Here is a 13,554-nt window from a genome sequence, read left to right on the forward strand (position 1 = left end):
CATAAGCTGCTTATATATTCCAGAGATTAATCCTCTGTCAATTGTTTCATTTGCAATTATTTTCTCCCACTTTGATGGCGGAGCTCAAATCATGCTCTGTGACAATCTAGAAGGGTGGGAGGGAGGTTCAAGAGGGCGGGGACATATGTATACCTATGGCTGATTCATGCTGATGTACAGGAGAAATCAACACAATAAAAAGCAATTATCCTCCAATTAAAAATATAAAAGAGAAAAAGGGGAAAAAAAGTCCCAGGGTGCTGCTGATTAGAGAAGCAAAGACTATTGCAACAATCCGTTCCTGTACTTTAACATAAACTAGCATCAGCCTTTTCCTCATAGGATGCAGAGCACAGACCATCATCAGAATATACCAGGCTCTGGGCGTGCAGTGCTGACAAAGTTTACAGCAGCAGAAGTTCTGGAATGTTTTGCACCTTGCTCTACCTGAAAAGTGACTGTGCAGAAGCTCAGTCACTATACAGGATCACAATAAGCCTGTTTGACTAGTTTGCGGGACAGACAGGACAGCAGGCACTTCCAACAGCCGATGGGACTGAGCAAACAAATGCAAAATCCTAACCAGGTACCCCCCGCGCCCCGGAAAATACACTCCTAAATAAAAGTTGGAATCCTTAACAGGTGTCAGCAAACATTTTTGTAAAAAGTCAAACAGTAAGTATTGTATGCTCTGCAGGTCACAGGGTTTCTGCTGCCATATGTATGACTGGCGTAGCCATGTTCCAATAAAACTTTATTTACTAAAAGAGGCAGAAGGCTAGATTCAGCCAGTGGATCCCAGAATGCCAACTCCTGGTCAAAAGCTAAAAAAAACACCTCTCAATAATCCAAAGAAACATTATGTCCTCATTCAACAGTTTTATATGTCTAAAAGGTATTTTCCATCTAAAAAAAAAAGCATGTCTCAATAAAGTAAAGGCATAAGTCCCCTGTTACAAGGGACCTAGAAAGGAGTAAAAAGACCTGTTTTTTCCCCTCAATGTCAAACTGAATAAATCTACCGGCTTTACTAGAGGTCCCCAGAGCTGATAAAAAGCAAAGCAAATAAAACCTGAGTGTCTGCACCCGTATGTCTGTAAACATAAACCAAACTCAGTATTCTTCAGTTACAGTCACACTCTACACTGAAGAAGCCTTTAACAGGGGCTACTGTTGAAGTGAAATGTTCAAGGAGGGGAGGCAAGCAAGCCACAGGCGCCCCCAACGCCATAGCAGGTAATTATACTGCAAACTCTCTTTTCCTAAGGACCAGCTGCCCAAGCCTGACAAACTCCGCATGGTTTTTGTCATTCACAACAGGGAAGCGTCTAAATCCACAAAAAAGATGTGTAAACTGCCCCCCTAAACACAACCACTCCAGTCTCGTTAAGGGAAGGACAGCTGTTTGGGATGCAGCCAAGCATAAATAGAGCGTTTCTACCTGCAGGGTATTTCCATGGAAAAGTGTGCTTCAAATGAATTTCCATGGCCAGGGACCCAGCTACGACTGGGCTACAATAAATCCTTCAAAACCCACAAACATCTGGGTGGGGGTTAACATGGAAATGACAATGCATACTCTGGATTCTTGCAGAACGGTCAACATTCAGGTCTTCCTCAAGGAAAACAACAAGATTCAAAAGACTCTTTCCTTCATTCCTAAGGAGTTTGGGCTGCTGGCTATAAACATGTCATGCACTGGCTGAGGGTAGGAGCCAGGAATTCTGAACAACAGAAAAAGAAGCACAGTACAAGGGGTAGATAGGCTTTTCCTGGTGAGGATGTCAAGTTCTACAAAAAGAAAAAGTACTAAACATACCAAGTATATCTGCTGAATAAGAAACTGAGGAAATCTTACGGAAGCCTCGCAAATGTCCAAGTTCTTCTGTTTAAAGATGCACTCACGGATTAACTGAGCAGTGAGCTTTAAGCAGTGATGCTCAAACCTCATGGCACATGAGCATCTGTTGGCGCATTGTCAGATAATGCCAATTCTTGCCCAGCCCCTCCCTGCCTACTTCCACCATCAGAGTCCAAATCAAAAAACCAAACCCTGAGATGTTTTTCCTTTGAAATCACAGCCCACACTTTTGGAAACAACAGTGTTGAGACTTGGATCAGGTGTCTGATTCTCACGGCACAGTGAACCTTGCCCTATCCCACCCTCTCATGACACAGTGCTTACTACACACCAAGAAAAAAGCGAAGCACCAGTCAGAAAGGGGGCGGGAGGGGAAGGGGGTGCCTAGGAGAGGTTGTCAGGACACGGATCTAACAGAGGACAATACTCACAGGAAAACAAAGGGATACAGCAAACTGAGACAAAACCCAACAACGAAACACCAACAGCCGCATTCACTCATTTGATTGATTCTTTTATCAGTGCTGGATTACCTAGTAGGCAGGATGACCCGGAATTTATGGCAAACATCACACACAATCAAAGTCATTATCGTGGAATAAAACAAATCAGAGCTTTGCCACAATAGTTTATCAATTAATTAAAATAATTAAAGAAATTAAATTTAATTTTAAAACTCTGACTTTCTGACACTCATCTTAGAACATGCTCTAAAATTCATATGGGTGAGCACACCATAGTCTTTAGTGTGTGCCACATTTTCTTTATATATGTTTATAATATCTGCCTGGCACGTAAAGACTTAATAATGGCAGATAATCTCATATTACTGAGCCCTTAAAATAGTCCATGGACAACCAGATGCTGAGCTTTAGGGACAAATAAAATTTTGTTGCCATTCACTTGCTAAGTCGTGTCCAACTCTTTCTGACCCCACGGACTGCAGCATGTCAGGCTCCTCTTCCCCCACTATCTCCCAAGGTTAGCTCAAATTCATGTCCACTGAGTTAGTGACACTATCTAACCATCTCATCCGCTGCCACCCTCTTCTCCTTTTGCCTTCACTCTTTACCAGGATCAGAGTCTTTTCCAATGAGTTGGCTCTTCGCATGAAGCATTCAAGCTTCAGCATCAGTCTTTTCAATGAATAAAGTGAAAGTGAAAGTTGCTCAGTCCTGTCCGACCCTTTGCAACCCCTATGGACTATAGAGTCCATGGAATTCTCCAGATCAGAATACTGAAGTAGGTAGCCCTTCCCTTCTCCAGGAGATCTTCCCAACCCAGGGATCTAACCCAGGTCTCCTGCAATGCAGGCAGATTCTTTACCAACTGAGCCACAAGGGAAGCCCAGGAATACTGGAGCGGGTAGCCTATCCCTTCTGCAGCAGATCTTTCTGACCCAGAAATTGAACCAGGGTCTCCTGCACTGCAGGCAAATTCTTTACCAACTGAGCTATCAGGCAGGGCTAATTTCTTTTAGGATTGACTGGTTTGATCTCTTTGCTGTCCAAGGGACTCTCAAGAGTCTTCTCTAGCACAATTCAAAAGCATCAGTTCTTCAGTATTCAGCCTTCTTTATGGTCCAACTGTCACATCCATACATGGCTAGTGGAAAAACCATAGCGTTGACTATATGGACTTTGGTCAGCAAAGTGATGTCTCTACTTTTTAATACACTGTCTAGGTTTGTCATAGCTTTCCTTCCAAGGAGCAAGCATCATTTAATTTCATGGCTGCTGTCACTGTCTACAGTGATTTTGGAGCCCAAGAAAATAAAGTCTATCACTGTTTCCATTGTTTCCCCATCTGTTTGCCATGAAATGATGGGACCAGATGCCATGATCTTCGTTTTCTGAATGCTGAGTTTTAAGCCAGCTTTTTCACTACCCTCTTTCACTTTCATCAAGAGGCTCTTTAGTTCCTCTTCACTTTCTGCCACTAGACTGATATCACCTGCATATCTGAGGTTGTTAATATCTCTCCCCAGCAATCTTGACTCCAGTTTGTGATTCACCTAGCTCGGTATTTCACACGATGTACTCTGCACAGAAGTTAAATAAGCAGGGTGACAATACACAGCCTTACTGTACTCTTTCCTAACTGTGAACCAGTCCATTGTTGCTTCTTGTTCTGCATACAGGATGTTCAGGAAGACAGGTAAGGGGGTCTGGTATTCTCATCTCTTTAAGAATTTTCCACAGTTAGTTGTGATCCACACAGTCAAATACTTTAACATAATCAATGAAGCAGAAGTAGATGTTTATTTGAAACTCCCTTTCTTTCTCCATGATCCAACAAATGTTGGCAATTTGATCTCTGGTTCCTCTGCCTCTTCAAAACCGAGCTTGTGTATCTGGAAGTTCTCGGTTCACATACTTCTGAAGTCTAGCTTGAAGGATTTTGAACATAGCCTCACTAGTATGTGAAATGAGCACAACTGTATGGTAGCGTGAACATTCTTTGGTATTGCCCTTCTTTGAGACTGGAATGAAAAGTGACCTTCTCCAGTCCTGTGGCCACAGCTGAGTTTTCCAAATTTGCTGGCATACTCATGCAGCACTTTAACAGCATCATCTTTTAGGGTTTTAAATAGTTCAGTTGGAATTCCCAAGTAGCCTACTGGACACCTTCCAGCCCAGGGGGCTCACCTTCCCGTATCGTATCTTCTTGCCTTTTCATACAGTCCATGGGGTTCTCATGGCAAGAATACTAGACTGACTGGCCAATAATACCTCCTCCAGCAGACCATGTTTTGTCAGAACTCTTCACTATGACCTGTCTGTCTTGGGTGGCCCCGCACAGCATGACTGATCGCTTCACTGAGTTACACAAGCCCCTTCACCATGACAAAGCTGTGATCCATGACAGGGAACCACAACACATGGCCCCTACCAGTATCACAAGTGACACATACATTTAAATACTTAATTTATAGTACAGTATAAGTGCAATAAAAATTTTACAAGGATCAGGAAGGAGCTATAAACCCTCTAGAAGGTGGAGCCCAAACATAGCTTACTGTAGAAGGCCAATCTGAGGGAAGGTTTAACCAAGTAGACACAGCAGGAGATGTGTAGTTCAGAAAAGAAAGAAAACAAAGCAGCATAGCCAAAGACAAGAGCAGTTAGTTCTTAACAACTATGCAGAAGAATGAGAAGAGCAAGCAGGAGGTGATGGAAGAAGTCAGGAGAGACACTTGCATAAATTCACATGCCTCCAAGTTGCCGAGGAAGGAAGACAAAAGAAAATACACAAACCGCTGCGACACAGTGCTAACCCAAAGAAATGATGGCCGTACGATGACACGGGCATCAACAAATCTTTTTTATTATCATCATTTTCTGGGTTTGGCTTTGTCTTCTGTATTTTTTAAGCTCAGCTCAAATATCTGTTCACAACTCAGGTTCAAAGATTCATAAAAAGTACCACTGGAAGGTAATCTCCTGTAGCCTAAATTCAAACCCTGAGAGTCCAAGTATCCGCTGTGGGTTACAACCAGGAAGGTCAGGCTAGGACCCCACGGTGGCCTCCCCGAGGTGCAGCAGGCAAAGGCTGGCTTTCCAACCAATGTCCAGGGGCCCTGAGATCCTCACCCCAAAACCGAGCCAAACCCTGTGAGCCATGAACTCTGTAATTAGAAGGGGTCCCAGAAGCAGCCCACATCACCTCCTTCCCCAGGCAGGAAGCACCGCCAGTCGACCTGCCTCTGCTTGTAAACCTGAGTGCCAGGGCCTTATCACCTTGAGAAAATCTCTCCATGCTCCATGTGCACCTCTGACTCAGCCTTCCTAAAATGCTGCTTTCATTCTGCAGCTTCCTCTGCCTACACAGTGGTAAGACATCTCTTACCTCCTGGAAGGTTCTCTGGGGGCACCAGTCTCTCCTCTTTAGGAAGTTCCAGGCAACAGTGCTAAGATCTGCCAGGCCTCATAAAAAGGAGCATTGCATGCATGCTCAGTTGTGTCCGACTCTTTGCGACCTCATGGACTGTAGCCCCTCAGGCTCCTCTGTCCACATAATTTTCCAGGCAAGAACACTGGAGTGGGTTGCCATTCCCTTCTCCAGGGGATCTTCCTGATCCAGGGATCTCCTGAGTCTCCTGCATTGGCAGGCAGGTTCTTTATCACTGAGCTACGAAGAAAGGGAGAGAAAAGCTTAAAAACAAGAAGTGATCACAGTCTGGGGAACACACTTAACCCATGTTAGTTTTTCTAAAGGGGGAGCCTTGAACCCGAGGGATCAGGCCCAGATGCTGCATCCACACACACACAAGGGCCGCATGGGACGGGCAGCTGTCAAGGGGGAGGTTATAAGCTCGGAACACTTCCTCTGCAAAAAATTCAGCATCATATTTATTTTTCCCCATCTTTCTATTATAAGCCACTTGGATGAATAATGAAGATATTAAAGAAACAGATGGCTGAAAAGCACCCATCTAGATTGGGAAGACAACCTTCTAGCATTTAAGGATTCTTTAGCAGCCTCTACTAGAATACTGTATACTTTTGTCCTGATGCGAATAGGTGACTCAACGGAAAAGACCCTGATGCTGGAAAAGACTGAAGACAGAGGAGAAGGGGGCGACAGAGGATATGATGGTTGGATGGCATCACCGATTCACTGGACATGAACTTGGGCAAACTCCAAGAGATGGTGAGGGACAGGGGAGCCTGGTGTGCTGCAGTCCATGGGGTCCTGAAGAGTTGGACCCGATGCGGCGACTGAACAACAAACACAACTAGAATACTCCAAGAATAAAAATGAAAAAGGCAACACAATTCAGAGAAGGATACAGAGTTGGATTTGAGCTGTATAACTCTTGTATTTCTGGCTGCACTGCCTCCAACAAGCTATTTAACTGCCAAGCTTTAGTCTCATGTGTAAAATGGGGAAACCTAAGAATAAAAGATGTATGTAAAATGTTTATACGATACTAAGCAATGAGGAAATACTTAATAAATTACGTTCCTATCCTTACTGCCTGGCATGTCGTCTTGAGCCCTCTCAGGATTAATCTCACATCACGTTCAAGGAGTACTTCTCTTGAACCATCCTAATTGCCGTGCTGACCCCTAATTCTAAATGAAGGGTACTGATGAGAGAAATGGGAACCCCAACAGACAAAGCACTCTATTAAGTATGCCCTTCATCTCCAGTGACCTCTGAGAGGCCATCCAGCTCCCCCAGAGGCCCACCCTGACTTCTCCAAATACTGTTCAGCGCACTGTCTGCGGCTCCTTACTGAGCGCTCCTCTCCTCCTCTCCCCCCACCCACCGCGGCCCTCCAGCTCCCACACACCATCTGCATGCACCACCCTCCGCCCAGTGCTCACTCCTCTGGCTCAAGATAATGCCCTCCACCCTGCTGATTACTGCTGATAGGCTAATCCACAGTCAGCAGTAAGTTACACACTGGTATTTTCCCCCTTTATTCCGTGCCTGCCTTTTTCCCTTGGCTTCTTTATGCTGGCCTGCCACACAGCAGATTTTGTCTGGAGCACTCCTCCTCCACACCACCACGGCTCCTGACAGCCTCTGGCAGAGTACTGGGCTCCCAGTAAATACTAAAGAGACACCTGACTGACATGACCATTAGAGACAGAAATGAATGAGCTTCCCCATACCATCTGATGGCCAAGGGGCCACAGCGTGTAAAAACAAAAATCAATCTTCCCCAAAATATCTGAAAGTCCCAGAAGGCTTACCTACTAGCTCATTATGAAATCCAGCCTGGTTCAACTTGCTCAGTTGGCCGGAGAGGCAATAGAGACCAGAGAAGCGGGGAGTCAGCATCAGCTAACTAAACAAGAACCTCAAAGCCAAGGGGAGGGCAGAAGGCGGCCCTGCACCACACCGAGGCAGCGCCCGCACGGTGATTGGTACCTTCGGGAAGAGGAACACTCACACATGTTATTTCAATTCTCCCTTGGTGTTTAACACAGGCCTGTGGTTTCCTGCAAAAATGGTTTCTGCTGCTTTGCAGAGACCTACACGGAGGAGAGAGCTCCAAAGGGCTATTCCACAGGTGAGAATTCAGCCACCAGCTGTACCCTGTTACCCAAAGGAAACGGAACCGGGAGCTGCCAGGACGTCCAGACAGAGGAGAGCAAGACCGTAAATTCAGGCAGGGCTGACAATCCTATCACTATGGAAATAAGAACAAACTTTAAATTTAGAAAACTCCACACACACAGAGCTGGCTTTTATGTAAATTAACCTCAGCAGGGGCTAAAAGAGACATCCTGTCAAGAGACTGCCAAGTTCAAGCCTTTCTACTTCCTTCATCCTCCCCAACCTGTATCATCCAAAAAGCAAGCAATCCAGTTACAAACTACTTGGAAAGACTAAATCTAGGCAAGTGGGCGCGCACACAAATGCAGACATTACTGAGCTGTACAACCTCACCTGGACAAATAAAATCCCAAGGTCTGGAGTTGCTAGTTGGTTAGAAATCATTCCACAGTGACCCGCAGCCCACCTTCTTGGTCACGTTGCGTGCCAAAAGCACTATCGCATCATTCCCAGAAGGGGCAGGCAGAAGAGTGTATCAGAAGCAGATGCTAAGGATGTCAACGTTAGGTTTTAAATTGTTAAAATGGTTCTCATATGTTGAGGATAAATAACTGCCTTCAATATTATGATTCTCCAGTAGTAGGTCTTCAAATGATGGTATTGGAGAATAATGGTATTTGAAAACACAAGAGTTTTTTTTTTTTTTAAACCATCTCAAAATGGGAGGGAAGGTTTTTGAACAATAAAGACTTCAAGTAAAAGAAATTTGTGTGTTACATAATTAAATGAAAATTTTACAGAGTCAAAGAAACTCCAATACTTTTCAGCAGCCCACTAGTAGGTTTTAAAAAAAAAAAATCACTCTATTAACTTACGTGAAGACTTTCATTTTTAAAGGAGAATTTCTATTCATAAAATATCCCTTGGGGAGTCATTTTGTTTTTATATCATACAGTGAGCAGAGAGTAATTTTTTTAAATTACTGATAAACTTAAGTTTAGGTGGAGACAACTAGGGCCAGTCAATTAAAAGCACATGAAAATTATCACCCCTGCTTCTAACAATCTGGAAGCCATATGGAACCGCAACATGCTGTAGAACCTGTGATAACTTGATCAGCAGTTTCAACAGAGAATTCAGCTACTTGAAGACCAACACGTACCTGTGTTCTGACATAACAATGCCGGCCCTGTCACTCTATGGCAAGGTCTCTCTCAGCGATCTGTCCCCAAGTCACGCTCAAGGCGAGTGTAACACTGCACTCGCGGGGGCCACAGGAGAGGAGGAAGTGCCTCTGCGTTTTGAAAATGGTGCTTTAAAGGAGTCGTGTCTAATTCTGTTCGGATGTTAATACAGCCAACTCACTTTCAATTCGGACACACAGCGTCACAAAACAAACACAGGTGTTTGACAACACAAAGGTAAAGAATCCGTAAGAGGCGATCTCGGCTGAACTGAAAATCAACGACAATGTGCTCTACAAATTCTCCTCACTTGATCAGTTCACTGAAAACGGTTTTAAAGCTAATGATTCAAAAGGCAGTTCTTCAACAAACTATTAAAAGGTTAACTGCCCGGCTAAATTTAGGTGATATCACACTTGTTCTCAAATTAGAAATAACAGAACTAAGAGGAACTTCCGAGATTATTCCCTGAATCTCGAGTTTTCTGAATTCCTCTTACAAGGAAACTCTTACAGGATCACATATATTAATAACTTACACAATAGGAAATGGAAAATTCATTTCCCCACTTCAACTAAGTTAAAAAAGAAAATTGTTGCTTTAAAACATTTAGCATTTCTAGCTATGTGTGGAGGCAAGTGGCGCATAACAGAAATGCATAACAGTGAATTGCTGCTTCTAGCTAATGTACAAAAAGACAGTACTGCTAGGCACTGTGAAACGTCACATACTTAAAACAGCCAGAGAAAAGTCAAGCTCTACTACACAGCACCCTTTCCTTTACATATCAGAATACAGAGTGAGTGTGTGTGTGTGTGTGTGTGTGTGTGTCACAGTCAGTCATACAGTCATACAGAGAGTGTGTGTGTGTGTCACAGTCAGCATTATCACAGAACGGCCCAAGTGCTAGTAATCTGATCATCATCGATGCTTCACTTGGCTGCTTTTCCTGAAAACCTTTACAACCAAAAGGTAAACTAATGTAGAGGAAAAGATTAAAGACCGCCTGGCGTACTGTCCCAAAAGTAAAACCGCGGCTTTGCAGGTTTTGTTCCGTGGGTGTGAGGTGGGCTTGGTGAGCAGGTGTCTCCCAGGGCCCAGCCTATCCAGAAGCCACCCTGATGCGGAAGGGATGCCGCAGACAGACGTAAAGGGCGCCAGACAGAAGGGGTGGGCAAGGCTCCGGGAGGCAACAGTTCAGTTCAACAGGCATGTGAGCGTGTACTCCTGACAAGGGGCTGCAGACAGGACAACAAACCATACATAGTCCAAATAAACTCGCCCAAGAGCTCTGAGATCTCTGACTTTCTGACTCTCCGACTCTCCGCATAAATTAAACAGGCCCCGGGGGCCACACCCCACTGCAGCAACAGTGGGCTCGGTGCTGGATCAGTCATGGTGAGCCGACGGCCAAGGACTCTGACTGCTCCGGAAGACTCAGCGGCCACGTTGCTGCAAGGACCCCGGGGGGCAGAGAAGAGGCGACACCTTAAACACCCCCGCCCCCTGAGGAATGCAAGGACTGGTCTGACCAGAGTCAGAGGGCCCCCGGGGGGCGCTGAGGTCAGGCAAACGTGGGCAGCGCTTCGGTAAGGCAGTGACAGAGTAGGTGCTCTCTCTCCACTCCGTCCTTCACGGGCACGATCCCAGCGCGCACCCGGCTCCGGACAACCACCAAGAGAGCCGTGCACGGTGGAAGCCGATGCAAAGCCGGCCCTGACCCCGTACTTGCAGCAACAGCAACCTCTGCGACATGGAGGCCGCTCCACTAACCACCTGTTTGGAAGCTCAGAGTTAAAACCTCCGATGGGGCTGCCTCTCCCTCTAAGTGACTTGAATAAAACGCAAAGGGTGATTTCAACCAGCAAACTTGGGCCCAGGAACAGCTGACTCTGTGGCAGAGCAGGAAGTAAGATGGTGAAAACCGCAAGCCAGCGGTCTCAGCCCCTGCCCCTTGAAGTAGAAGCTCATAGGTCAATTTTTTTTTTTTCAGAGTTTTAAAAATGTACTCCTGGTTCCTCTTTTTTTCCCTCTGTTCCCCTGCCCAAGTGCTGGTACAATCACACTGAAGACGGCATTTCTAAAATAATCTTCAGAGGCTTTTAAACAGAACCCAATGGCCTCAGCACCTACTACAGGCTCAGCATGGGTGAAGGCTGAAGGCCGACTCTGGGCTCTGACCCTCATCCCCCTCGTCCTGTGCGTCTCCCTCCAGTTTGACACACGACATATCTATGGAGAGACCTAGTCATTTTCTAGCTCGTGTGTTTCTACAGAAATAGAAACACTAAATGTTCAGAGAAGAGAGTAAAGGGATTATCAACCAGCTCCAATTATACCAACTGACCTCATCCTCTTGTTACAAGCTGCTTCCTGGCATCTGAAATCCACTTCTGAAATTCAACCAAGGGCATTTTAAAAGAAAAATACTCCTTCCTCGCCCATTCTCTCTCTCTGAAGTATATGCTGGAAATAACATCGGTGGTAAGAAGCACGCGCTGGCCTGCAGAATTCAAGCTCATCAGAAAGCACCCAGTGTGTCTACCTCACCGACAGGTACCGCACACAGCTCTCCCACTTCATTCCTCAGTGGGTGTTCTTGTCGGTTCACCCAAAAGGCAAACCCCGTAAATTCTACGTTCCTGACACCCTACAGCTTAACAACTAACCAGAGCTAACTACCATCACCATCATCTTTACTGGCACTTAAAAAAGAGTTTCCCAGCTCTGCTTCAAGCACCTACAAATTCTCACATTAATCCATTTCACAAGTAAAGAGATCCATGTCTCTTTAACACTTCGTAATTTCACGATTAGAAATACTGGGTACCTTAGGTCTACAAGCAAGGAGGCAGAAAGGTGATTTTGTGAGCTGGGAACTAAACCCCGTGAGGATGAGAAGAATTTAAATGGAAAATGCTTGGTGGTAGAAGCAGTGCCTCACCAATAAAAGACTGATGGGAGAGGAAGAAGGCAAAGACATACTTGTTCAGCACTTCTCTGTAGACTAATTCATCTGTTTCATCTCCCCCAAAACTCAACCATTTCCGACTACTTTATAGACCTGCCTTATTCTGTTTTCCCACAGTAGTAGGTAATGGCCTACAGGAAAAGTCAGCTTCGCAATTACCCAACAAGTAATGCAACTCAACAGACCAACATGTTCCTACCCACCTCCAAATGGAAATGTTTACAAGCTTGAGAATCGGCCGGGAATAGACAAACTCCTTTTACACAAACACAGGCTAACATCCGCCAGCTAAAATCTGCTGGCCCCCAGTATTCAGCTGCTGTTACGTAAGCAACAGGAACTCCTGAGAATGTTTTCCCTGAAATGAGACAAAACTCTGATAAAGCAAATAATCAAGCTTCAAAACCAACGCCCAGGCTTCAAGAGAATCAACATGCGTCTTTCCCATTCAAAACTGCAGTCAGAGCAAAGAGTCGTTTCTGCTGGTACGACATTGAATTTTACAAACCGTAAGTACGAGTAAGAACCATCCCATCCTTTCCCATGCATACCTGGCACACACTGGCTTTGCATACAGCTGATTAGCAGTCTTAACGTCTGCTACTCAAGTGAACAGAAAATTAAAACAAAGCATTTAAAAGCAAAACAGACAGACCAGAGACATGCTCTGCGCCCTTCCATTACAGACCTTGATGGCTATCCCAGGTCAGAGCAAGGAGCAAGTCAAGAATGCAGCCACCCACAGAATACCTCCCCACCCAGTCCAAGAGAAAAAAAAGAATACCAAAGGGCTGGGGAATCTAAAAGCTCAGTTATGGAATCTCCAAGGAGACACTCCTTATGGGCTAACAGTCTGAGGCCTGGAGCTTTAACAAACACAACGAAACACCCCACTCAGGGCCAGCATCAGCCGCACTTATGAAGACAAGCTCTGCCCTTCAAGGAGTCAGGTCAAAAAACAGACAGGAAGCAAGGAAAACATTTTTTAAATCTTGCAGAGCAAATCAACCTATTTATTTCACTTTCAAAAAATCCTAAGTCTTGAGTTAGGCTTCCAGTCCCTCATTAGAAGACATATACTATGGAAAGTTAACTGCAGATGACCAAAAAAGTGTCTTTAAAAAGTCGACAAAAAAATAAAAGCCGATTACCCTGTATTAGATCACTGTGCCTGCGTGTGTACATGTTCGGCGGCCTCAGGGTCTGACTCTGCAACCTCACCTTACAACCCCCGTATCTAAGCTACCAAAGTCCTTTCTACATCACCTCCCTTCTCAAAAACCTCCCCTTGCTCACTTCCTCTCACAAAAGTGGAAGAGAACCTGTTAGTAGCTCACAAAGTCTGACTCTTTGCAACTCCATGAACTGTAGCCCTCCAGGCTCCTCTGTCCGTGGAATTCTCCAAGCAAAAAGACCGGAGCAGGTTGCCATTTCCTCCTCCAGGGGATCTTCCTGACCCAGGGATCGGACCCTCGTCTCTGCATCTCCTGCACTGCAGCCGGATTCATTACTGCTAAGGCACCAGG

At 45.2% G+C, this 13,554-nt stretch overlaps 1 protein-coding gene across 10 annotated transcripts in view; it reads right to left on the reverse strand.

The window, feature by feature from the left end:
- The window catches only part of AKAP13 (A-kinase anchoring protein 13), a 312,448-nt gene that overhangs the window by 230,016 nt on the left and 68,878 nt on the right, over nucleotides 1-13,554 (reverse strand). For 7 of the 10 annotated variants that reach the window (XM_043489654.1, XM_043489656.1, XM_043489652.1 and 4 more), the window contains exon 1: nucleotides 7,567-7,669. The exons of 2 other annotated variants lie outside the window; for them this stretch is intronic. In XM_043489654.1, coding sequence (XP_043345589.1) covers nucleotides 7,567-7,654 — 88 coding nt within the window. In that variant the 5' untranslated portion in view covers nucleotides 7,655-7,669. Of the gene's footprint in view, nucleotides 1-7,566; nucleotides 7,670-13,179; nucleotides 13,229-13,554 lie in introns of those variants that run through there. One more of the 10 variants, XM_043489649.1, reaches the window with a different exon arrangement.

The sequence above is a fragment of the Cervus canadensis genome, chromosome 17 (assembly GCF_019320065.1).
Source record: "Cervus canadensis isolate Bull #8, Minnesota chromosome 17, ASM1932006v1, whole genome shotgun sequence".
NCBI classification, from domain to species: domain Eukaryota; kingdom Metazoa; phylum Chordata; class Mammalia; order Artiodactyla; family Cervidae; genus Cervus; species Cervus canadensis.